The sequence below is a fragment of the Parambassis ranga genome, chromosome 4 (assembly GCF_900634625.1).
Source record: "Parambassis ranga chromosome 4, fParRan2.1, whole genome shotgun sequence".
NCBI classification, from domain to species: Eukaryota; Metazoa; Chordata; class Actinopteri; family Ambassidae; genus Parambassis; species Parambassis ranga.
This window is the reverse complement of record NC_041025.1, coordinates 11,103,598-11,126,013: the sequence shown is the minus strand read 5'-3', so window position 1 is coordinate 11,126,013 and position 22,416 is coordinate 11,103,598. Positions and strand designations below refer to the sequence as shown.

The 22,416-nt window shown below is 43.2% G+C and overlaps 1 protein-coding gene across 4 annotated transcripts in view; it reads left to right on the top strand.

The window, feature by feature from the left end:
- Positions 1 to 21,918, top strand: part of tle2b (TLE family member 2, transcriptional corepressor b) — a 69,376-nt gene extending 47,458 nt beyond the window's left edge. For 2 of the 4 annotated variants that reach the window (XM_028403007.1, XM_028403004.1), the window contains 16 exons: positions 289 to 351; positions 1,810 to 1,884; positions 3,537 to 3,717; positions 4,906 to 4,922; positions 6,805 to 6,945; positions 8,856 to 8,909; positions 11,293 to 11,460; positions 11,759 to 11,918; positions 12,497 to 12,666; positions 12,750 to 12,826; positions 13,797 to 14,046; positions 14,330 to 14,577; positions 15,115 to 15,262; positions 16,204 to 16,354; positions 16,455 to 16,531; positions 18,851 to 21,918. In XM_028403007.1, the coding sequence (XP_028258808.1) occupies positions 289 to 351; positions 1,810 to 1,884; positions 3,537 to 3,717; positions 4,906 to 4,922; positions 6,805 to 6,945; positions 8,856 to 8,909; positions 11,293 to 11,460; positions 11,759 to 11,918; positions 12,497 to 12,666; positions 12,750 to 12,826; positions 13,797 to 14,046; positions 14,330 to 14,577; positions 15,115 to 15,262; positions 16,204 to 16,354; positions 16,455 to 16,531; positions 18,851 to 18,958 (2,088 nt within the window). In that variant the 3' untranslated portion in view covers positions 18,959 to 21,918. The remainder of the gene's footprint in view (positions 1 to 288; positions 352 to 1,809; positions 1,885 to 3,536; positions 3,718 to 4,905; positions 4,923 to 6,804; positions 6,946 to 8,855; positions 8,910 to 11,292; positions 11,461 to 11,758; positions 11,919 to 12,496; positions 12,667 to 12,749; positions 12,827 to 13,796; positions 14,047 to 14,329; positions 14,578 to 15,114; positions 15,263 to 16,203; positions 16,355 to 16,454; positions 16,532 to 18,850) is intronic. The other 2 variants (XM_028403005.1, XM_028403006.1) reach the window with 2 other exon arrangements.
- The last annotated feature ends 498 nt before the right edge of the window (positions 21,919 to 22,416 follow it).

Genomic DNA, 22,416 nt, shown 5'->3' with positions numbered 1-22,416 from the left:
AAGGTGCTAAAAGATGAGACGATGACTGGAGCCACCTCGGCTGCTCCCGCCCACATTCCCACACAACCTCCTTCTCCTTCTTCATAGAGATGTCACTGACAGAACTCCTCGCTCATTAAGAACGTGCTTAAATGCAACAAAGGCTTAATGTGCTGTAGAGGTGTATCATATGCTCTGTGTTCATTGTGTGCTTATGATCTTACAATATGCAACATGATTATATATCCCCCCTTCCCTCTCCTTCTGTCTCTCTCTCTCTCTCTCTCTCTCTCTCTTTTTCCATCACAGGCGGAGATTGTCAAGCGTCTCAGTGCCATCTGTGCTCAGATCATCCCTTTCCTCTCTCAGGAGGTAAGACACACACTGCCAGACACACATACACATGTACACAATATATGCACACACATAAACATGAGACAACCATTCACACCCCAGGCCGATCGATATAAAAATGTCAGCATATGAAGTATAGCAGCGAATGCATTTGCTGCAAGTGTTAACCGATACAAATCGTTTTAAAACACAATCTCAAAAAATGACCCCAAAACCTCAGATAATAAAACTGATCACATCACTGGAGGGGCTGTGGATGATGAGAGCTGATGCTTGAAAGTTAAAAACATTCTGCTCTGTTAACGTTTTTATTTAAAACATTTTTGGAGAGGATTTGAAAATGTTATTTTTATTCTCAGTTCTTACAGTTCTTATCATTTTGGCAGTGGTGGTCTTCCTCTCCTCCTGCTCTGACTAAAGCATCTTTTGTTCTTATTGCCAACAACTCATCCAGGCATGAAAACATATAGTATATAATGACAATTGCACATGCTAATAACTCAGTATTTTGTCACTTCTAGATTAAGCCTGTTTATTCAACGTTTGTGTTTGTGAGAACACAAGAAAAAGCAAATCAATAAACAACATGTAGATAATTATAGGATAAATAAATCAAAGGAAATGTATGAATCTTTAGTTTAATATCTCATCAGTTGTGTTTCATCAACTTTGTGGGTAAACAATTAAAGATTGTGTTCCTTTCTTTATATATGGTTCCGTGATTATGTGCAAAATGGTCTATCCAAGGGTCAGTGTCACTGAGAACAAGTCTTAAGTTTGGCTATCTTGGATTTTTAACTTGAGAATAACACATACTGTTGTTTTTTAGTTTCTAGATCTCATTATATGGAATTAATTAATTGTAGTGCTTCCCTTAATCTCTTCTTAAGACTGACCTAATTTTATATTTTTGCTTTAATAAATAACAGGAGAAAATGAGTAAAGATGGATAAAATGTATTGTTCTTCTGAGTCATTAGAGTTCAGCAGACATGGGTGTGCATCAGATTAAGATGTGAGTGTGTAGATGAAACCTGCAGACACATTTTTTTTGCTTGTAAGTGTGATGAGTGTAGTAAAGTGGAGACTGTGAGGTCACAGCTCTGTCAGTTCCAGCAATATTGACACAGTGTGTGTGTGGTGTGTGTGTTTGTGTGCAGGTGCTGCAGCACACGTGTATGTTTGCGTTTGTGTGACTGATTACGCTGGGATTTTGTGTATACAGAGCTGAGAGTTTTGTTATTGTGGTGTTCAGTGTGTGTATGCGGCACAATGATTGTCGGGCTACAGTGTGTGTGTGTGTGTGTGCTCATGTTTGTGTGGTTTTTGGTTCTTGTAATGTCTCCTATGGCTCCTGACGTTTGACAGTAAATGAATGCAGTATAGACTACTCGTTGTATTCACTGCACATATGGTAACATATACTGTCTTTTCACTTCGGCATTGATTACCTGCATGTGTGTTTGTGTTTGTGCAGCACCAGCAACAGGTGGTCCAGGCTGTGGAGAGGGCCAAGCAGGTCACCATGGCTGAACTCAATGCCATTATTGGGGTGAGTCAACTTCATTCGTCAATACACACACACACACACACACACACACACGCCTAACTACAAATACAGACAATCCAGGGTTATTCTTGGATGTGTAAGTGTATGTTTGCAGCCTGGTAGGATAGTTAAGCAGCATCGGGGTGTTACGTTTTATATAATCAATCATACCTGGTCTCCTCTAGGTGTCTCATTGAGGAACAGCAGTTTTTCTAGCTTCATTTCAGTTTGCAGATTGTAAACGTTTGTTCAAGAGTTGTGTTCTTAAAATATTCAAGAAGAGAAAGAAATCAGTGATCACTATCAGACTGTTCATTTCTAATGACATTAGACCTCATTTGAGCCCTGATCACATTAACGTGTGCTGACTGCACAAGAGACTTTAACCCCCTCTGACCAACATGCAGCCAGCACAGTGCCTGTCACTGTTACTGCACCTTATATTTATATGTTACTTTCCAAATCGTCTTTTGTATCATGATATATATATATATTGTATTAGTCATCTGACCAACATCAGCAGCATATTATGCACATGTGGTCTATTTATATTATGTCCTACTCCCACAAACACAGTGGTGATCCTTAGTGCTGTGGTAGACGGGGCTTTCCACAGCTTGTCAGAGCACTGATCACATTACTGTCTACTTAAAGCCCTTTGTTCCTCCCAGCACTACAAACATTGCTGTCTCTAAGGTGTGTGCTTGAGTGTGTATGTGTATGTGTCTTATACGCCGACTTGACAAAACAACACAAGAAAACACATCATAATGCTCCCCTCAGGATAATAGCCTTCTTTATCTGTGACTGCTCCTTTGCTCTTCATTCCTTCTCTCTCTCCCTCTCTCTCTCTCCATTCTCTTCTTCTTCTCCTTCCTGCTATTTTCTGTTCATTTTCTTTCTGGATTTTCTCTACCCTCCCAATAATGTTCTATCATTCTCTTTGTCTTACTTTGACCGTGTCCTCATTTCTCCCTTTGTTTTTTTAAATGTCTTATCTTTTGCTCTCTCTGCTGCACTTTCCTTCCCTTTTCTTCCTGCACTCATTTACTCTCTCCCTGCTGTCTAATTCTCCTTCACTTTTCACTGCTTCCACCATGATTCCCTTCTGTTTCTCCTCATCATTTGCTCTCTGACTCAAACATTTATCCTCACTGTGTTTTCCCTCGGCCGTTCCTTCCTACCTCTTCCTCCTGCCTTTCCTTCATAATAAATCCCATTGCCTCAATATTCTTGCTCTTTTCACCAACTCCCGTTCTTTCATTCTCTTCTTGGTTTCTATCTCCAATGCCTTGACTTTTCTTTGAGTCTTGATCATTCAATTTCCTTCCCTTCTTTCTCATCCTTGGCATCCATCTCTTTCACCTCTTAATCCGCTAATCTTTTTTCACATCCTATCTACCTTCATCTTAATTTCCTCTCTCACTGTTGAGCTCTCCATGTGGATTTCATTTCAATCACCTTCTGCCTTTCTCATGTTTCTCTTTTACTCCTCCTTTTCCAACACTCCCCTCCCCTGACTTTTCACCTCCTGCTTGTTGTTTGTCACTCTTTCCTTTTTTTTGCCCAATCTTTTCTAACCACCCACTCCCTTGTATGTCACCCCTCGCCTCCCTTTACTTCTCCCCCGTTCCCTTCTTTCCCTGTGGCCACAGCAGCAGCAGCTCCAGCACCTGTCTCACCACGCCCCTGGCATCCCTCTGACGCCCCACCCATCAGGCCTGTCACTTGGGGCAGGGGGCTCAGGGCTTCTGGCTCTGACCGGAGCCTTGGGGGTGTCAGCCCACCTTGCCTCCAAAGACGAGCGCAATCACCTTGATCCTGAACACCTCAGAGGTAAAGGACTGCTAAGTTTTATTGCTCGGTTTTGTCTCTAAGCTACCAAAAATAATGAAAACAAATGTGAAACCTGGCTATGGAAATGAGCTAGTACATGGTTTTAATGTTGATATATTGGTTGTAGGGAGTTCTGCATGCATGCATGTGGAAGTTTTTAATGCTTTAAGTCTATGCAGCCATAAAGTTTACAGGAAAAATCAGCATTTGTTTTTGTTTAAGTTCAGAGTACACAAAAAGTTACAAATCAATGCAGTTATTGACCTTTTTGAGACATTATCAAGTTCAATACAAGTGAGGTAAAAGGCTCTGAGAAGAATATCCAGAATGCCTCTTTCTGTATTTACATGTGTGCTTTTTGTGTTGATCTAAATGTAATTTATGTTGTACTTAAATGGACGTAAAGAATTTGTGGCATGAAACTCTTACAGCTGTAGCATAAAAATAGATAAATGTGTCATTTTAGAGCAAATAAAATGCAAAGCAGTGTCGTACATCACTTTTGGCAGGCAGCTTTTTTTTTGGTAATTTGTACAGCGACTCACCTTTTGGACTGAATTTGAACTTTATTGTTTAGATCGCTGTCATAATATGTATATATGTATATGTACATAATATATGTGTATATGTATTCAGTGGGCTTGCAAAAGAAATGCTTTTTTCCCAATGAACTTCCATTCACCCCGATAGAATATCTTATCTTTGTGCTCTGTTTCAGGCGGCAAGCCAAGAGAGACTTTCTCATGAATAAACTGAAAGCTACAAAGAAAAAAAGAAGGAATCAGTGAGAGTAGAGAGAGAGAGAGAGAGAGAGAGATCAATGTGTTCATATTGTCGTGTTAAGCATCTGTGTAAGGGCTTAAACATGTCTGCAGCTGTGTGTGTTTCTGTTCTTACATATGAGAAGAAGAATGAGTGAAAAGATAGTGAACGTTGAAAGAGGCAGCAGGGGAAGACAGTGAGCATTGTCTGCTTGGAGACAGAGAGAGGGAAAGATAGAGAGGGGAGGGCAGACTGGAATCAGGCACAAAAGAGGGTCTGTATCTTTATTAGAGAGGAGCAGTCGCAGCCTAACCTTGGCTGGCTGTGGACTGCTGTTGTTATTATTATCAAGACTGACGTCAAACTTCTCTCTTCCCCCCCACTCCTTCCTTTCATCTTTTCTTCCCTTTCTCCGCCCAAACCCAGAGGGAGCACCCAGCAGGGTGAGTAGTTGTGTGTGTGCATTAATATAAGTGTTTTGTACACCCACATTTCACTCTGTGTGTATGTGTATGACAGTGATAAACTGAGGGAAATGGAGACGTACTGTAAAGTGGCCTCTAAAAAAAAAAGTCAGTGTAACGCTGGACTTCAGCCAAGAGCAGCACAGCTCCGCGCCGGCACAATAGCTGCTCATCACCATCAACCTTGAGCTTCTCAAGGTTTCATACTGTACACACCAGCTCACTGAGCTCACAGCATTACAACGCTATCTGGAAGGAATGACAAAACTGAGTTAATGGATGAACAAGCAACTGTTTGTTTATCAGCTGCACAAATGTTCTGGTAATCTGGAAGACTTACAGAACAAGTGAGAGGATTATAACCAGTTAATGGGAAAGGCTGCACAAAACACTGCAAAAAATCAGACAAGTATGATTCTCATAAAAAGTACAGCCAAACAGATCACACCACCCAACAGAGCCCAGCTTACAGTATCATTAGTTAATATTAAACATACTATTGCACAACTGCCATTGCAAAGTGAAAACATCAAGTTCTGTTCAGCCTGAATGGATGAACAGTCTGAGCATGGCAGACTGAGCTTGAAGTGTGTAACGCAATGGTTAGATTATTTAAGTGTTGCTGACATCTGAAGCATACTGTTCCAGTCTGTAGTCATATGAAGAGTGTTTTCCAAACTCACTCTGCATCTGTAGTTGCTGTAAACAACGAAACAAGATGAAGCAGGAAGCAGCTGATTTTCTTTTAAAAAGGCATTTTGCTATCACACTGACCTCTGGGACTTTCTGTATTAAGAGGCAGGAGGCACTTCACACATTACATGCCATTTGTGTGTGTGTTTGTGTGTGTGAAGGGTGAAAATTGGAAAAGGAAAAGAGAGACACTAAAGAGGAGGGGAAAAAAATGGAGAAAAAATATGGGAGTGCAGTTAAAAATACCAGTGAGTCTTTGTTCTGGCTTTTATTGTGAAATGAAAATGATTTAAGAGCGCTGCTGACTTTACTTTCCCTCCCTCGCTCTCTATCCGCAATGAAACCCTTAGCATAATTTAATTGCCAAACAGAATGCTGATTGTTAAGCACCAGGAAAATATTTCTCCCATGATTTGAGGTTTGTGTTGAACTTAGCCAAGCATTACAGCATTTGGAAATGGAGGGGAGGCAGGCAGGGGAGAGATGCATATCAATTGGCATTTTTCAGAGTCCTACACTGGAGAAACATGTCAGAATTTTAAATGGAGGGTGAAAAAAACAAGGCAGAGGAAGTCTGAAGAAAAGAGAAAAAGAAAAGAAGAGAGGGAAGTTTGTCGAGCTGCACTGAGGTCCATTGTGTAGTTTTGTCTCTCCTCTGTTGTGCTCCTTCCTGTCGGTCCCGTGGGCTCCTTCCTGTGTGACTCACTGGTGTGTTAAACCCTCACTGTTCTTGTCCTCCTCACAGGGGGACAGAGAATGACAAGTGGCCCGCACTGAACCTCTGGCCTTTCCCTCGGTGCAAAAACAACACAATGCTTTGATCGGATTTTTTGAGTGCTGAGCACCGGGACAGGCTGCATTGTAAATATGCCTGCACAGCTTTATTGGCCAATAATGAGAGTCATATTTTACATGAGGGCCGGTGTGTCGAGGAGGGAGCACTAATTAGCTTTATGGTCTGTCCTGTGTGCTGCTATGACTACATCCTCACCTGTGCTTACGTCTGCGGTTCCTGCTGTGTGTGTGTGTTGTGTTTTTATGGTGCTATTTTCCAGGGCTTTTTGTGTGTGTACATGGTGTATGTGTTTGATCACCTGCCTGTCACCTGCTTTGATAATGTGAGTCAGTGTTTGCATGTTTACAGTTTTGTGATTTTGTTTTTTTGCAGAGTAAATCAGTGTCATCAACGGACAGCCAGCCTGCTGAAGAGCGCCAAGGGCCATCAGGAGGTTACTCCTCCTCACAGGGAGGAGCTGAGGCCAAGAGGAGGCGCTGTGACGACAAAGAGTCCCTCCCTCCACACTCCTATGTATGTGTTGCATTTGAACGGGGAGATTAAAATATGCTTTTGAGGAAGCATGGGAAAAGTAAACATAGAGATGGCGTGTCTACAAACAGCAAATCTATCACATTAAAGGTACATATGCATCAGTATGATAGACAGAAAAGACGTCAGGAAGTGTGTGTGTGTGTGTACACATATTACACTGCCTATGACATTGTAGTCCACACGGGGGTCGGGGGCCCGTGGCCAATTAGAGCAGTGTTTGGTTTGGATGGGTCCAATGGGGGAAGAACAAGAAGCCAGAGGCAATGTGATGCCAGAAGAGAGACGGCCAAGGCAGATAGCTGTAATGAATTAGACGGCTGTGTGTGTTTGCAGTCTGGAGGATTGATTGACACTAGGAGCCTGTCTGTGCAAGACGGCCTGCAGCTAAATCAGTTTGGCATCAACAACAACAGTCCAAATCTTCCCATTAGTTCAGAGTGAGAACAAGCACAGATAGTTTCTACTTTCTGAATGTTTTTCCTCTTTTTGTCTGTCCGGCTGTATTATGCCTCCCATTTCTCTCTGTGTGCTTTTTTGCTTTTTATATCTCTCTCTCTGTCTCTTTATCACGGTGTCTCAATTTCTCTGCCTTACCCCTCGCTCCCTGCCTTCTCTCAGCCTTATTTTCTCTCCTCTTTCTCCATCTACTCTCTCTCTCGCCGTGTGTTTTTGTTCTACGAATAGGTTGCAGACATTGCCCTGTTTTGGCTCTGCATAATTAGGTACTGATGTCACTCCACACTAATGTCAATAGAAATATCAGGCCATGATCGCATCAAAGCTGTGTTGCCATGGTGACTAAGTGCCATCGTTCTCACCCCACAAAAACAGAGAGAGAGAGATGGAGAGATGGCGAGAGCAGAAATGTGCTATCGATGGAGAAAGAGCAACAGTGTGTGTGTGATGGAGAGATTGAAATAGCGTTTGTATGAATATGTGGTGTATAGTATCTCAGTGTTAAATGTTGCATAGTGGACAGACAGAGGAAGGAAGCAAAGAGCTGCTAGTGATATTGATCTGTGTGCACATTGTGTGTGTTTCTCTCCATACACACTGTGAGGGTGATGGAGAATAAAAAGCCGTCCTATCATAAAGGTAGAGTACAGTTAGGTAAGGTGGAGGCCATCCATGACAATATTTGAACCTGACACACTCCTCCTTCCATCAGAAGCTTCACCTCCCCGTCTGATATATAAGCTGTGTCTCGAGGGCCGCATCCTTCCAAGGATGCATTTGTAGACCAATTGCATCTCGGTGCAACAAAGCTGTCCTATTTTGAAGTGTCTTTAAAACGGACCTTCTGCAGCATGGCCTGGTAAACAGGAAGTCTTCCACTGTTTTGTTTAAAGCAATGGGGTCATAGTGTCCAAACTGTATTTCCAAAACCACTGACGTTACATCAACTCACAATAGACTGCACTACACCTACGTCTTTGCTCGATTGCGTCTGTTTTGTCTGCACTGGCATTATAGGACACTTTGGAGTTTGAGTAGTAACCCCTACCTAAAAGGGACTACAAAATTTTCCTTCTTTACGGCATACGTCACATCCACAAACGGCAGTCAAAAGGCCAAAGTCATGGCTAAATAAACTGAAGAAATTGTTGAAACAAGTCAACAGGAGACATGCGCAACAGAACGAGGCTACTGAGGTGATGAGACCGACAAGTGACCGAATGAAACAACAAGTAATTTGGCTAATTTGGCTACAAAACTGTGTCTCCAGAGAGGACATGCCATACATTCTTTGGGCAGTAAATAGTGTTATGTGGTCCAGGCTACTTTTTGTGCAGTAAACACTCAGAACAGTCAAAACTTGTTCTAGGTTATACCCCAGCTTTAAGGGAGTTTGAGAAATCATATATTCTTCTGTCTCCTTTGCTCCTCAGGACAGTGATGGGGACAAGAGTGAAGACAATCTTGTTGTTGACGTTTCCAATGAGGTGAGTCCCCAGTCTCTTATTTACATAATTTCTGACATACTATGTGACTACAATTTATAATGCATCATATAAATAATATTACATATTGTCTCCTGACTACATAACACTTTGAAGCATAGAAACTTTCAGGTTGTTGTTTTGGTTGTTTTAGTGTCACTCCATTTTTAGTATGCAACATGCAGCTATTTAAAGTAAAGATGCTCAGATAGACCCACTGTATTCAACCTGCCCCATGCTCTAAATGACAGGCCCAAAGATTGTTTTAGTGTGTCTGTGATGACACTATGCATGTTGAATCCTGAAAGCTTGCTTTGGGCTGGAAATAGCTGATAAGTTGTCCAGGACAAAAGCTAAATGTTGCAATCTGGTTCCTCTCTACTAAAAAGACATTCTTAGTCAAGTCAATGGCCAAGAACAACAACAACACAAACTAAAGTAGCATGCATTTAAGGTTATTACATGTATTTGTGACACTATCAGCAAGTATCAAAAACAACTACAGAGGTGCATACAAAGCTCTGCACAGCACTAGCTTGTAAATATAGTGGTGAATTTAGGAGGCAGGCAAAGTTGTGAAGACTACAAAAAGAGCAAACAGCGACAGTTTGCTTGCTTTGCTATCTGCATGCTGGCTACAGGCACAACTGTATAGATACTATTATTTCATAATATTTCAGTTTCTCAGCATTTTCCACCTCCAATATCTAACTTACTCACAGAACACTTCAGCATCTCTCCCACACGTCTCCTCGCAGACATGTCCTTGTGCAAACTTTTCTGTTACAGAAAATATCTTTGATTTTGTTACAAAACCACAAGTTATGAGCAGCCTTTAACCAACTGAAGCTCTCTGACACAGTGCTGCAGCCCACACATGAATAAAGCATGAATCCAACATGGGGAGGACCAGTGCTGCTCCTGGGAATTACTATAGATGTGCTTGGCACAGCTTTGAATGAGCCTCCACACCCTCTGCATAACCCTGTCTGTCTGCCTTTCTGTAGTTCAGCTTTCAACAACTGTGTGTTTAAAGCAGTAGTCTAACTGCACTGAAGGACTTCACACTAAGTTTGTGCATATTTTAGTTCATTTTCTTAAAATGCTACAGTCACCAGGGCTGCAATGAAGTGTGTGTGTGTAGATCTGTGAAACGTGAAACAAGTCAGCAGGTATGTAGCTAGATCAGCTTTCCACTGCAGTTTCCTTGTAAATAGGAAGAGCTCCTATGTAAGCTCATTATCAGCTGCTTGTGTTTGTGTTCTCCTCTTGTGAACCATGTCCACACACACACACATTTGCACAAATGCTCTTTACTTATCTCTTCTTATCTACCTCCTCTGTGTGTATATTTTTGGCCTCTTGAAGCTTCTGTTCTCCCATCCCTCTGCCGTCTCCTTTTTTCTTTCACTCCTTCTCTTCCACACCTCTCACCCTGCTCCATCTTCTCCTCCTTCTCTCCTCCTTCCTCTCATTAGATAACTGCAGTCTGTTTCATTTAATATATGCAAAGCCGTTTATGCCCCTGGAATATTTTAGTTCTTTAAATACTTCACGCAGTGTACAAAAATATGTTTCATCTAAGCCCTCTGTATTTTGATATTGCACACAAAAGCGGAACCGGTCTCTTGTGTGATTTGGAAACTGGTACAAAAGCAGAGAGAGAAAAAAAAGTGACAAATGTGGGTAATGGAAGAAAAAGGGAGGGGAGTTCTCCAGTGAATAGTGCTTGTGCATGTGTGTGTTTGTGTGCATGTGTGTGTATGTATAAGAATATACATGTATGAATGTGAACATGCATGCAAAGCGTATGTGTATGCAGTGGCAGTAGATGAGCTGTGTGTGTGTGTGTGGTGCGTGCGTGTGTGTGGTGCGTGCGCACGCACGCGCATGTGTGTGTAAGCACTAAAATATCTTTGCTGATCACTGTGACCCAGAGAAAAGTGCTTACTCCAGCACACTGTTCTGGGGGAGGCAGCGCTGGCTCAACACTGGCTCCAGTGATGAAAGCATCTGTAACAGCAGCATTATCTCCAGGTCCAGCAGTGACAGTGTTTTTTTTCTTGGGTCATGAAGGTTTTTAGATCTGCTGCCACACAGGAGAAGACGTATGTATCTGTCTTTCTGTCCGGAGTAAGAGGAGCATTAGTTAGGAAACGAGGATAACAGACAAAACTTTCTTGTAGCAGTATTATGTGCAGCTTCTACTTTAATTTTAAGGATCACTTCTTTAAAGAAAAATCAAACTGCATCACCAATTCTGCACTGTATGGATCCAGATCATGATGAAGTGTGTGTAGTGAAATCGAAGGACAGAGAGCAACATTTCACACTCACACACACTTCACAATTTTAAATAATTTTCTCATCTCTCTTTCTCATTCAGGAGCCAAACTCTCCTGCCGGCAGTCCTCCTCATTCACCCCAAGGAAATGGGTTAAACCGTGCACCCACCCTGAGGAAAGAGCTCCCAGGCTCCTCAAGCACAGGGGAGGCTCCCTCCACCCCAAACCCTCGCAGCCCCACCCCAGGCAAGGCCAAGGACCCTGCACAGGTACAATACTAAGCGAGCTGCTGCACTCTCACCTTCCTTCTGTTATGCTAATATTGTGGTAACTTTACCAAGACGTTTTGATTATTTTATTCTGTGATAGGAAAATAGATTTTTTTCCCTTTATATCCTCAGGTCGTCCGTTCCTGCTGCGTGTTACATGTGTATGTTAAAAACTACAGTGTGACTAATCCACGGCTCATTAAACTGTTTCAGTAGCTGTACCAAGACACTTGATTGATCAAAAATGATCATTGATGTAATTGGTTATATTCATCGTGTTTTACTGATGTCTCTGCAGTTGGATAAATCTCAGTCCCCATTGTCCAAATCTGGCACCCCGTCCCCATCCCACCGTGAGGCCCTTACCCCAGGTGCACCAGGGGCACCAGGAGCTCCTGGCCCCAGCACCTCCTGCCTTCGCTTGGTCACCAAAGCAGCAACCAGTGCCGACCCCCTTGGTGAGACTGACTGTTATGTGGGAATTTTAACATTCTAACTGATGATAATGTGGCATTTATGTCATTGATTTTCAATCACTGCACATACATAATTGTTCGTATTTGTAAACCACAAACTCACAAAGATCAGAAAAAAAACCCAAACTGTACTCATGACCTTCAAATCTAAGTGCTCATAAAACTTTTATATTTTTAGCTGGACAAAACTGAGACTTTGATGCGACTTGCACCCAGTCTGCCTCTCCCTCTCATGCCATATATCCTGTTGTCCCTCAGTTTTCCATTTCCACATGCCATCATGCCGTAATAATAGTTTTCTTCCAAACCTATTGAATTGCTCATTGTTGTCCTCCTGAGCAAGGATTTGTAACTGCTCCACTGATGCCAACAGAGACCACAGTTTCACTGCTCGAAATATTAGTCTAAAAGTTGGTTAGTGTCTAAATAAATCAAGTTAATGAAAGAAAAAGATTTCCATTCTTCTTAGCTCCTCTGTGACTGTGTTTGTGTACTATATATTGCTTCCCCTCTTTCTTCCCATCCTTCAATCCCTCCTTCCCGTTTCCCTCCCTCCCCAGCTCTCCGCAGTCCCATGTCTGTGCCCCCCGGTTCATACCCGGCTCATTTTGGCGTGGTGTCCCACGCAGGACTGAATGGGGAGCTGGCCAGTCCGGGAGGTTTTGGTGGGGCTCTGACTCTCTCCCCACAAATCAGTGCAGCTGCCAGCGCCTACTCCCGAAGCCCCATGGTGAGCGAGGGCTTTAGATTTAACATCCTTCTGTGTTGTTGTTGATTCAAATAATTAATTGTATCTCCTTTTCCTCCCTGTAGGTGGCGTATGACTCTCGGTCTCACCTGAGGGCCCCAGGCCTGTCCTCCTCTCTCCCTGGTTCCTCTGGGGGCAAGCCGTAAGTCAGTGCACTTATGCACAGTTGAATTTCGTCTCCAGCATGCACACATTATAAACAGAGTCTCATTATAGGAAAATATATATTAAAAGGTAATAAAACCTGAATGTAAAACACCTACTAGCATTAAAATATATGTATTTTCTGCATGGAAACTTGCAGCATTGTATCCCAGTTACACAGAGCAGTTAAACTGTCACTTTTATTTTTGGCTGATGGTGATTATAAAGTGTGAAAGCTCATGTCAGGCCATGAAAACAGTTAGTTACAGACGACTGCACATATTTTTGAAACTACCTCAGCAATAGTCCAAAAATATTTGGATTGGATGGCATTTAAATGAGTAGTAGCTGCTGCCCTCTTTGTGTTTTTACAACCCCAGTAGTTCTCAGTGTTGCACATTAAATCTGTCTCATACCTAAAAGCCCTGCATCGTGGAAACACTGTGCAATGCTGGATGTCTGCAGCACCTACTCAGGCACATTTATAATTTTTCTCCATTGCTGATTGAGGAATGGTGTTGTTTTTGTCATTGCAGAGTAGCAATTCATTTTCACAGTACTAATTTGAAATCATAAAACAGCTTCAGCTTCCAACCGCTACAGTATTGATCAGCCATTAGTAATGCCACACTGAGTCTGCCCTGTAATACAATCTGCCATTATGCATTCCCGCCCACAGCTACAGTGAGCCCAGTAATTGCCAGAATTCGAGCAAATAATACTGGAGTTTCAAAGCCATTTATGCTGTCGTCATCTGCGATGGCTGTTAGTGAGTTATATGTGTTTACCTGTAGGGCTCTTCTGTCACTTGCTCATTGATTGATTGATTTCATTTTTGGCCCATTTCTTGAGTACTTCACTCTCCCTCACAGTGCCTGCTAGTCCGATGTGTGTTTGTTTTTTGCTCCAGCTCTTTCATTCTGAAATATTGATTTCTTTCTCCTCCCTTCCTCCTGTTTTCTCCTCAGTGCCTACTCGTTCCATGTGAGTGCAGATGGCCAAATGCAGCCGGTGCCCTTCCCCCCAGATGCCCTGCTGGGTCCAGGAATCCCTCGTCACGCCCGTCAGATTCATACCTTGAACCACGGAGAGGTGGTGTGCGCCGTCACCATCAGCACTTCAACACGCCATGTCTACACAGGAGGCAAGGGCTGCGTCAAGGTGTGGGACATCAGCCAACCAGGAAGCAAGAGCCCCATGGCCCAGCTGGACTGTCTGGTGAGACATGAGGGAGAGGAGGGATATACTGACAAACACACACATATCAACCCATGCAAACAAATGTGTGTATGCACAGTATATTCACTGAGCAGATTTGTTTTTATTGACTGTGTCATCTTTCCTCCTCAGTTTTGGTAACCGATATCAAAATGTCCACATTAATTTCCTGAATGTCCCCGGTGTTGCCATCTGTCTGAGAAAACCTCATGCACTATTTTTTTCTCCTTGATCCACTTACAGTGGGCGCTATCTGACTGGTTTCCTTATCTTGCCCAATCAGAACAGGGATAACTACATCCGCTCCTGTAAGATTCTACCTGATGGCCGAACCCTTATTGTTGGTGGGGAGGCCAGCACGCTGTCAATCTGGGATTTGGCCACGCCGACTCCCCGCATCAAGGCGGAGCTGACGTCCTCCGCTCCCGCCTGCTACGCCCTGGCCATCTCCCCTGACAACAAGGTCTGCTTCTCTTGCTGCAGTGACGGCAACATCGTCGTCTGGGACCTTCACAACCAGACGCTGGTCAGGTAAAGAGGAGAGAATGTTGAAGGAAAATGGGTTTCTCACCTCCAGAAAATTTTAGTCAGTAGGAGGAGGAGCAGAAGTAGGTTGGAAAAAGGTTAGAAGATGTGGAAACGTTTCAAGAAGTTTGAGCCAAGAAAAAGGAGGAAGAAGAAAGAGAAAACAGCCGATAAAATATGGAGGAGAAGTTATTACACTCAGGGACTTCTTCAACTGACCCCATGGTCAGATAAAATAAGCGGGCACACTAGCCAAAGGGGATGTGGGTAGGATAAAAACACCAGGTTTTGGCAAGGTAGGCCTCAAACAAAGAGCCACTGAAGGAGAATGTGAGGGAATGCTGTGCTTAGGAGAGAGAACAGGATCAGGTGTGGGTGGGGTGAGGGCAATGGGTGATATGAGGGGAGAGGATTCAAATATATTTGGTCTGACACCACCAACAGAAAAGAAAGCAGAAGGCTGTGTGTGTGAGTGTGTGTGTGCGTGTGCACCTGCAGATATGTGTGTGTTCTCTAAAGCTTGTGTGTTTGTCCATCCGACAGGCAGTTCCAGGGCCACACAGACGGAGCGAGCTGCATCGATATTTCCAACGACGGCACCAAGCTGTGGACAGGAGGGCTGGACAACACAGTCCGCTGCTGGGACCTCCGAGAAGGACGCCAGCTGCAGCAACATGACTTCACCTCACAGGTACACACATTTAAAAACTCACAGGCACACATATACATCCAGCAGGTAGGCACACGACACAGTGCAGGGTTTCCTGCAGCACTCTGTAGTTTGAGTGGCTGCCTTGACAACAAATGTCCCCCGCCTTGACTACGTCCCCCCAAATAAAATTCGGCTGCATCCACGCATGCATAGACAGGAAAATGAGGCTGCATCACAGCATCTGTTGGTTACATATGTCCTTGCAGGGCTGCAGCTTTATTGTACCATACATTTAATTCCTGCTGCTAACGGGCACACAGCCTCTCTCGTCCCGTATGCACCCTCTCACACACACTCATGCACTCTCATGCACGCTCACCCCCGCCCAGGCACACACACACCCACTGTCCAGTTTCTTAAAGGAGACATGCCACTCTTTCATTAAGATAGGCTATATGCAATTCCTTTAGGTTTTGTCTGCACAGACACACACACACACACACTTCGTCTGTCACGTTCACTCTTCACTGTCACAACAGGGCTATAGAGTTGGCCACTGTTGTCAAGTGTATCCAATCCACTGTGTAATGACTCTCTCTCTCACCTTCTGTCTCCACATCTCTCACTTTTTCGCTCTGTCTCTTTGTTTACTCTGTTTGCCTAATTGTTTGGCCTTCCACCCTTAATTTTTCCTTTTTTTTTTACTTCCCACCATCTTGCCTTTTTTCTTTTTTCACTCTTTATCTCTTCTTTTTGTTATCCTGCATTCCTCATTCCACCCAATTCCTTCATCTGTCCTCCCTAACACTGTGTATTGTTCTGCTTCTTTCACCATCCTTATCTTGTTTCCTCCCTCATCCTCCATTCCCTCACATCTTCTTTCATTCAACGTTTGTTTTCATTTCTGCACCCTTGCTGCCTCATTGTTTTTTTTTTTTTGGTTTCTACCTTCATTCATTCTTTTTCCCTTCCTCTTTCAGATCTTCTCTCTGGGCTACTGTCCAACAGGCGAGTGGCTGGCTGTGGGAATGGAGAGCAGTAACGTAGAAGTCCTGCACGTCTCTAAACCTGACAAATACCAGCTGCACCTCCATGAGAGCTGCGTCCTCTCCCTAAAGTTTGCCTACTGTGGTACAGATATAATTACTTTTACTGGTTCCTATTTTTTGCAGCCACTGACTGACAAATAGATAGTTTCCTTTGTTTAACATTTGGTACTGTGTTATTTTAGGAAAGTGGTTCGTGAGCACAGGAAAAGACAATCTGTTGAATGCATGGAGGACACCGTATGGAGCTAGTATTTTCCAGGTAACAACTGGCACACTGCTATGAGGATGTTTATATTCTGTGTAGACGAAGCCATATGTATGTATAAATATATATGCAAGTACATGTTCAGAGCATGAATAGGTTTTTTTAAACCATCTCAGCTTCCTGTCCTTAAACTCTCCCTGCACAAAACACACACACACTGAACCCCTCAAGGCGAAGAGAGAAAAAGATGACAGGGTCCAAGGGAGAGTAATGATAAATATTTTTTTACATTCCAGATTTGTTGATCCAAGGTGACTTGTGGAGGTTTATCAGAGGATGCAGGCTGATGAACACACACACACACACCATCTTGTTCAATTGCTTCATTTGAAGAAATGTTGAACATGAATATGCAGTGAAGCAGTATTTTTAGCTGAGCCAGTATGTCAGGGTGTGAATGAAACTAGAGAGGCAAGTTGAAACTTTTAAGCTGAACATTGTGTGTGTGTGTAAAGCAGTGTGGCTGTCACATTTCTGTAAGCTACAGTGGGCAGCAGGGTTGGCGGCTTCTGTCTGTCCCTGTGGACTGAAAGGAGAATGCTGGCTATCTTGCTTTGTTATCCATATGCCAAACGTTCCTCCTGCCAAACAGCTCCCTCCTGTCCCTGTGTTACACAGAGCTGCTCTCTCTCCCTCCTCTTTCTCTTCCTTTCTGGTTTTATCGCTGTCCTTTTCCCGGTCCCTTCTCTTTAAAGCTCCTCTTCTGTTCTGTTCCTATGTCTCTCCTTGTCTGTGTTTATTGTTGTCCTTTCCCCCTCTGTGCTTTCTCATATTTATCTTTTCCTCCTGATCGGTCTGTACCATGACTCTCTTCTTTGACCTTGTTGTTTATCGTTGTTTCTAGGTTTTCTGGGTCATCTCTGGCATATCTCTCTCTTTCTTCTCTTCTTTGTCTCATTTATAACTACATTTCCACAAGAGCAAAATTAGACAAAAAATGTGAGGAAAGTCATGAGGCTTCAGTCCTCTAACCTTCGCAGTCTTTTGTTTAGGGAGCTCTAATTTGAAAACTTTGGAAGATCTGTTTTCCTACATGTCCTATCTCACCTATTGGTTGTCTGAGTTGTTAAATTTGTACTAATTTGATGTTGTCTGGGTGGTTCTTGGTTTTTATGTTAAGCAGATAATGGCTCTAAAATTGAAATGTTGATAATCAAATATTTATGATGCAGAAATACCAATCAGTCTCTGAGCAATCAATCTGTCCTGGATCGTCAGGAAACCCTTTTTCTGATTTTTTTGTTTTTATTGTTTTAGGATATTTTGCTGTCCTAGTGATTAATCAGTTAATGAAAACTACCGTAATGTACTGAAAATGAAAATAATCCTTATTATTATTTTAATATTATTTAATAGAGGACAGAACAGGACAAAGAAATGGTCTCCTGGGTCCATTCTTTCATGCATTCACCAGCTAAAAAGAGCATTTTGTAGTGATTGTAAGTCTTAGTGAAGTGCAGCAGGTTTGTTTGCTATAAACCTTTAATTAATGTAATCATAGACCTAACTAAGAAATAATTATGTTTAACAGCAGCATAGGTGGGGTTTCCAGGTGTCTAGTCTTCTTACTTTCCAAACTTATCCTTTAGCCTGTCATTGCTTCCCTCCCTCCCTCCCTTCCTCCACTCTTTCTTCTCTCCTGCTTTCTTGGTATAGTATGAAGGATCCTGTGTGAAATGGCCTCATACTGGGGCCTTGATGATTGACAGTCCCACTGTGTATGTAGCACAGGAAGGAGGGGAAGAGAGGGAAGAGGAGTTTAGAGGGGAGGAGGAGGAGTCGACATGAGACAGGGGGACTGAGGAAAAGGAGAGCCTAAGAGGAGGAGGAAGCAGAGGCGGAGGAGAGTCTCGGATGAAAGGAAGATAAATGATGATGGAGCGGGGGGGATCATCCAAAGTCAGGTGCCCAGGTCTGGCTTTCAAACACAGAGGGAATAAAAAGGAAGGATTGTGCATTTTGCCAGTTCGCGCAGGCCTTCAGACTTGTGCTGCTAGTGATGCTTAAACCTGCAGTTAATGAGCCAGCTTCTTGCCAGCGAAAGGAAAAATAAAAGCTGCGTGCCTCACATTGATGCAGACGAATGAGTCAGCATCCTGGAGCAGTGGAGTTGTCTGTTTGGAAATAATTGCCGACTGTTTTGAAATGCAAATATGTCTTGTATGATTGAGTATTAAGTGATGAGTCATATCTTTTCTAACATATCTCTCTCTCTTTGTGTTTCTTTCTCTCCATCTGTCTCATCCATCTATCATCCCACATCCCTCTCTCTCTCTCTCTTCTTTGTGTCTGTGTCTCTCACCCTGCTCCTAGTCCAAGGAGTCTTCATCTGTGCTGAGCTGTGATGTATCTCCAGACGACAAGTACATAGTGACGGGCTCCGGGGACAAGAAGGCCACGGTGTATGAGGTGGTGTACTGAGGCGCAGGACAAGATGGGAAGAGACAGGATGGAGATTTTTGGGGTGGGGGTTAGGGGAGGGGCAACTACTTGCCCTGCCAATCACTCCTGATCCTCATTACATCAGCAACACCTCTGTCTCCGTCCTCCTGACCCTCACCCCTGAAACACCACTCTCTCTCCCTTTTTGCTGTGATATAAGCTACTGTGGAAGCTCCCAAATGCCCCCTCCCCCCTCCCCCCTCCCCCTTCCACTCTTAGCCCAAGGATGAGGCATGATACCACAGAGAGAGGCAGAATGGGAAGCAGCAAGATAAGAAGGACAAAGGAAAAAGGCGGTGGAGCAGAAAGATAAAGTTGGAAGGAGAAAGAAGCAAAGACGAGGAGAAGAAGAGAAAGCGAAGTGCGGAAGGAAGAGAAGCAAAAGAGAAGAAGAAGAAGAGGAGGAGGAGGCAGGGTAATTAGGGCTGTTTCCTGATTAAGAGCTCAGTGGAAGGGAGGCCCCCAGAGGAGGCGTGGAGTGGCACTGTGGGAGCGCCAGCCAGGAGCACTGATACCACACAATCGATTCATTAGCCAGACAGTGGAAGCCTTAATGAGGCTGACGCCGCAGCTCGATCTCCCCAGCGAGAGGTGTCAGGAGCTGGGGAATGATGACGCACTGAGATGGAAGGGGGCTGCTTCAGATATCAACATACACTGACATGAGACATAGACCTATTCACACACACATAATGCACACGTCATCGGGACAAGAACACACACACACACACACACTTCGTTACACCCCCTTGAGGTAATTGTATGAAGAGAAGAACACACACAACACACAGAGCACCCAATTAAACATTCATCGCAGCGCTCCCCGTCTCACTGCTTAATATCTATTTTATTTTGGTCTGACAAAGGCAGCGTCTAATGAGCAGCAGAGTCAATGGGATTCTCCCGGGGCCCAGAGACACAAACAGAGAACATCAGCCGAGCTGTTCCTTCTAATTCCTCTGGATTGTTCTCCTGACACCGGGCGCTGCACTCACTCTCATTAAAGGCACTGTCAGCTAGATGAAGTAGCAGTACGCCAACTTCACTGTAAGGCAGACAAGAGGGCAAATTAACACCGCACGATTACGCTATCAGCAGCAGCCAACTAAGCAGCGACTAATCCGATTCCTTTCCAATTTTATGCAACTAGTTGCTGTTTTCATTTAGAAACCAGATGAGATTACATGTTTATCAGAGTCATTATCTCCATCTCTGCCTGCCTGCTGATGTGCTAGTGTTCAAAGTGCTCTGGCTAAATCATGCTTGATAAGCTATTGATTTCTATTGATTAAGAAAAAGTTTCACATTTTGTTTAAAATACTTCTTCACTCTTTAGCCAAGCTTAATATGAGAGGATGTATGACACTCTCGTGTATGTATGCCACACGTGAAACTAGCTCAGCCCATTGACTGAAAGGGGAAACAGCTAGGCTTGTTCCAAAACAATGTGCCTACAAAGATCAAGATATTCTACTAAAAATTGTGTTTGGTGCACAATCATTTAAAAAAAATGGCTGTGAAACAAAAACAGAGACCCCCCCCCCCCATTAATAAATGCTAAAATTGGACGACCTGTGCTAAGCTAGCTATGTCCCCCTGTCTTTGTGCAAAGCTGAGCTAACCAGCTTCATAACAAATATGAACGTGGATAGCAGTTTTCTGTGACAAAAGAGTGAATAAGGAAATGAGCTGATTCTTTAAGCCCAGTTCTTCGGAATCTTTCTGGCAGGCAAACTGTATATTGGAGCTATCTGCTTCTGTAGAACATGCGTCACCAATGTTTTGTCTAAAAAGGCACATTTCAAGATTTTCTTATTACTCATTCATTCAGTATTTTTTATGAATAGTGATTGCTTGTCTTATGTAACAATATGTTTATGTATTGGGGTTGCCTATGACTGTGTTTTGGGTCTGGGGAAGCAAACAGAGGGGGATGCACTCGCACATGGAAACAGAAAATCAAGGAGGAAAGATACTTTTTTTAATCTTTCTTTCTACTTTTGTTTTTTGTTTTGTTTTGTTTTGAAATCAGTGTACTTTTTATCCTTGGTGATGGTGACAGTCAGAGGGCGTACAGCATCAGCAATCCAGTATAAAGAAAAAAATAAGACCAATATGGGAAAAGAGCTTCTCAGTCCACTGTTTGTTTTTTTATTTTTTCCCCTTTTCTTAAGTGCTAGTAAGCGTACTTTAGTCTGTTTTCAGTCCTTATTGTGTAGTTTTAAATGCTGTTTCTATTGAGTCTGTGGTCTGTGTACAGCAGGCGTTGGCTGAACCAAGACAATATATAGATTTATCCATTGAAAAGGTTCCACTTTGACTGCATGCTTGTTGCACTGAAGCTCCACTGCTGATGGAACAAAATCAGATTTCAGTCAGTAGGTTGTGAATGGTCTCACAGCCACCGTTTTATAGAAGAATGAATTTTCACGACAGTATGCAATTTAGTTCAACTGTATAAAATTTTAGCAAGGTACCTCTCTGTGTTTCTTGCTGCTGTGATAATGCAGAATGGAAGAAATCTGATGGACCTCTGCGACGGCTGCGAGGAGTCTGTACAGTTTAATGCCTTTGCCTGCCTCTGTCCCTCTCTGCCTGACAGCCACAGGCAGCAGTCCTAAAGGATATTGTCATACACAAAGCACGTATACTACTCAAAATGATGCTGTACAACGGCTATGCATTTAGTGGTATAGCGTGAATATTTGAGACATTGTATTTGATACTTTTCTCTGGGTAAAACTCTCCCCTGCCTGTGCTTCTTTGTTCTAAATGTATAAAAACTCTTTTTCTCCTGTTTGACAAGCTCATGTTTCATTTGTCTTTTTAAAAGCCAAGGATTTTTTTTATGCACTGTGTCTTCCCTCCTGATGCGTTTCCCATGTGCTGTACAAGAAATACTATGTGTGAAAAATAAACCAAACTTGTGTTCATCCTTTCAAGTGTCTCCTGTGTTAATCATTTCACTGCACAGTCAGACCACCACAAATACCTCAACACTTACAGGCCCACTTAGGGAGTGTGCAAATTATGTTCAAACACAAAGATTGGACTTATCACTTGTGCACAACTGTACAATGCTAAATGGTGGGTCAGAGGTGTGTGAATGTTGTGGATGGATACAAATCTTTTTAGCTATTGTCTGTCCTATAATTAGTGAAACCATCCATCTACTTCCTTAACCCACTTGTCCTGTACAGGGTCACAGGGGGTCGCCAGTGTATCGCAGGGCTAACAGAGACAGACAGGCAACCTTAACTAACCTATCATCATACATGTCTTGTATGTGGATGAAAGCTGGAGAAAACCCACACCAGCGCTGGGAAACGTGTAAACTTCACCCAGCCTGATTCGAACTAGGAACCACCTTACTGCAGGGATAACCACTACACCACCTTGAAGCCTGAGACTGAAACCAACAACGGGAAACTGTGGAG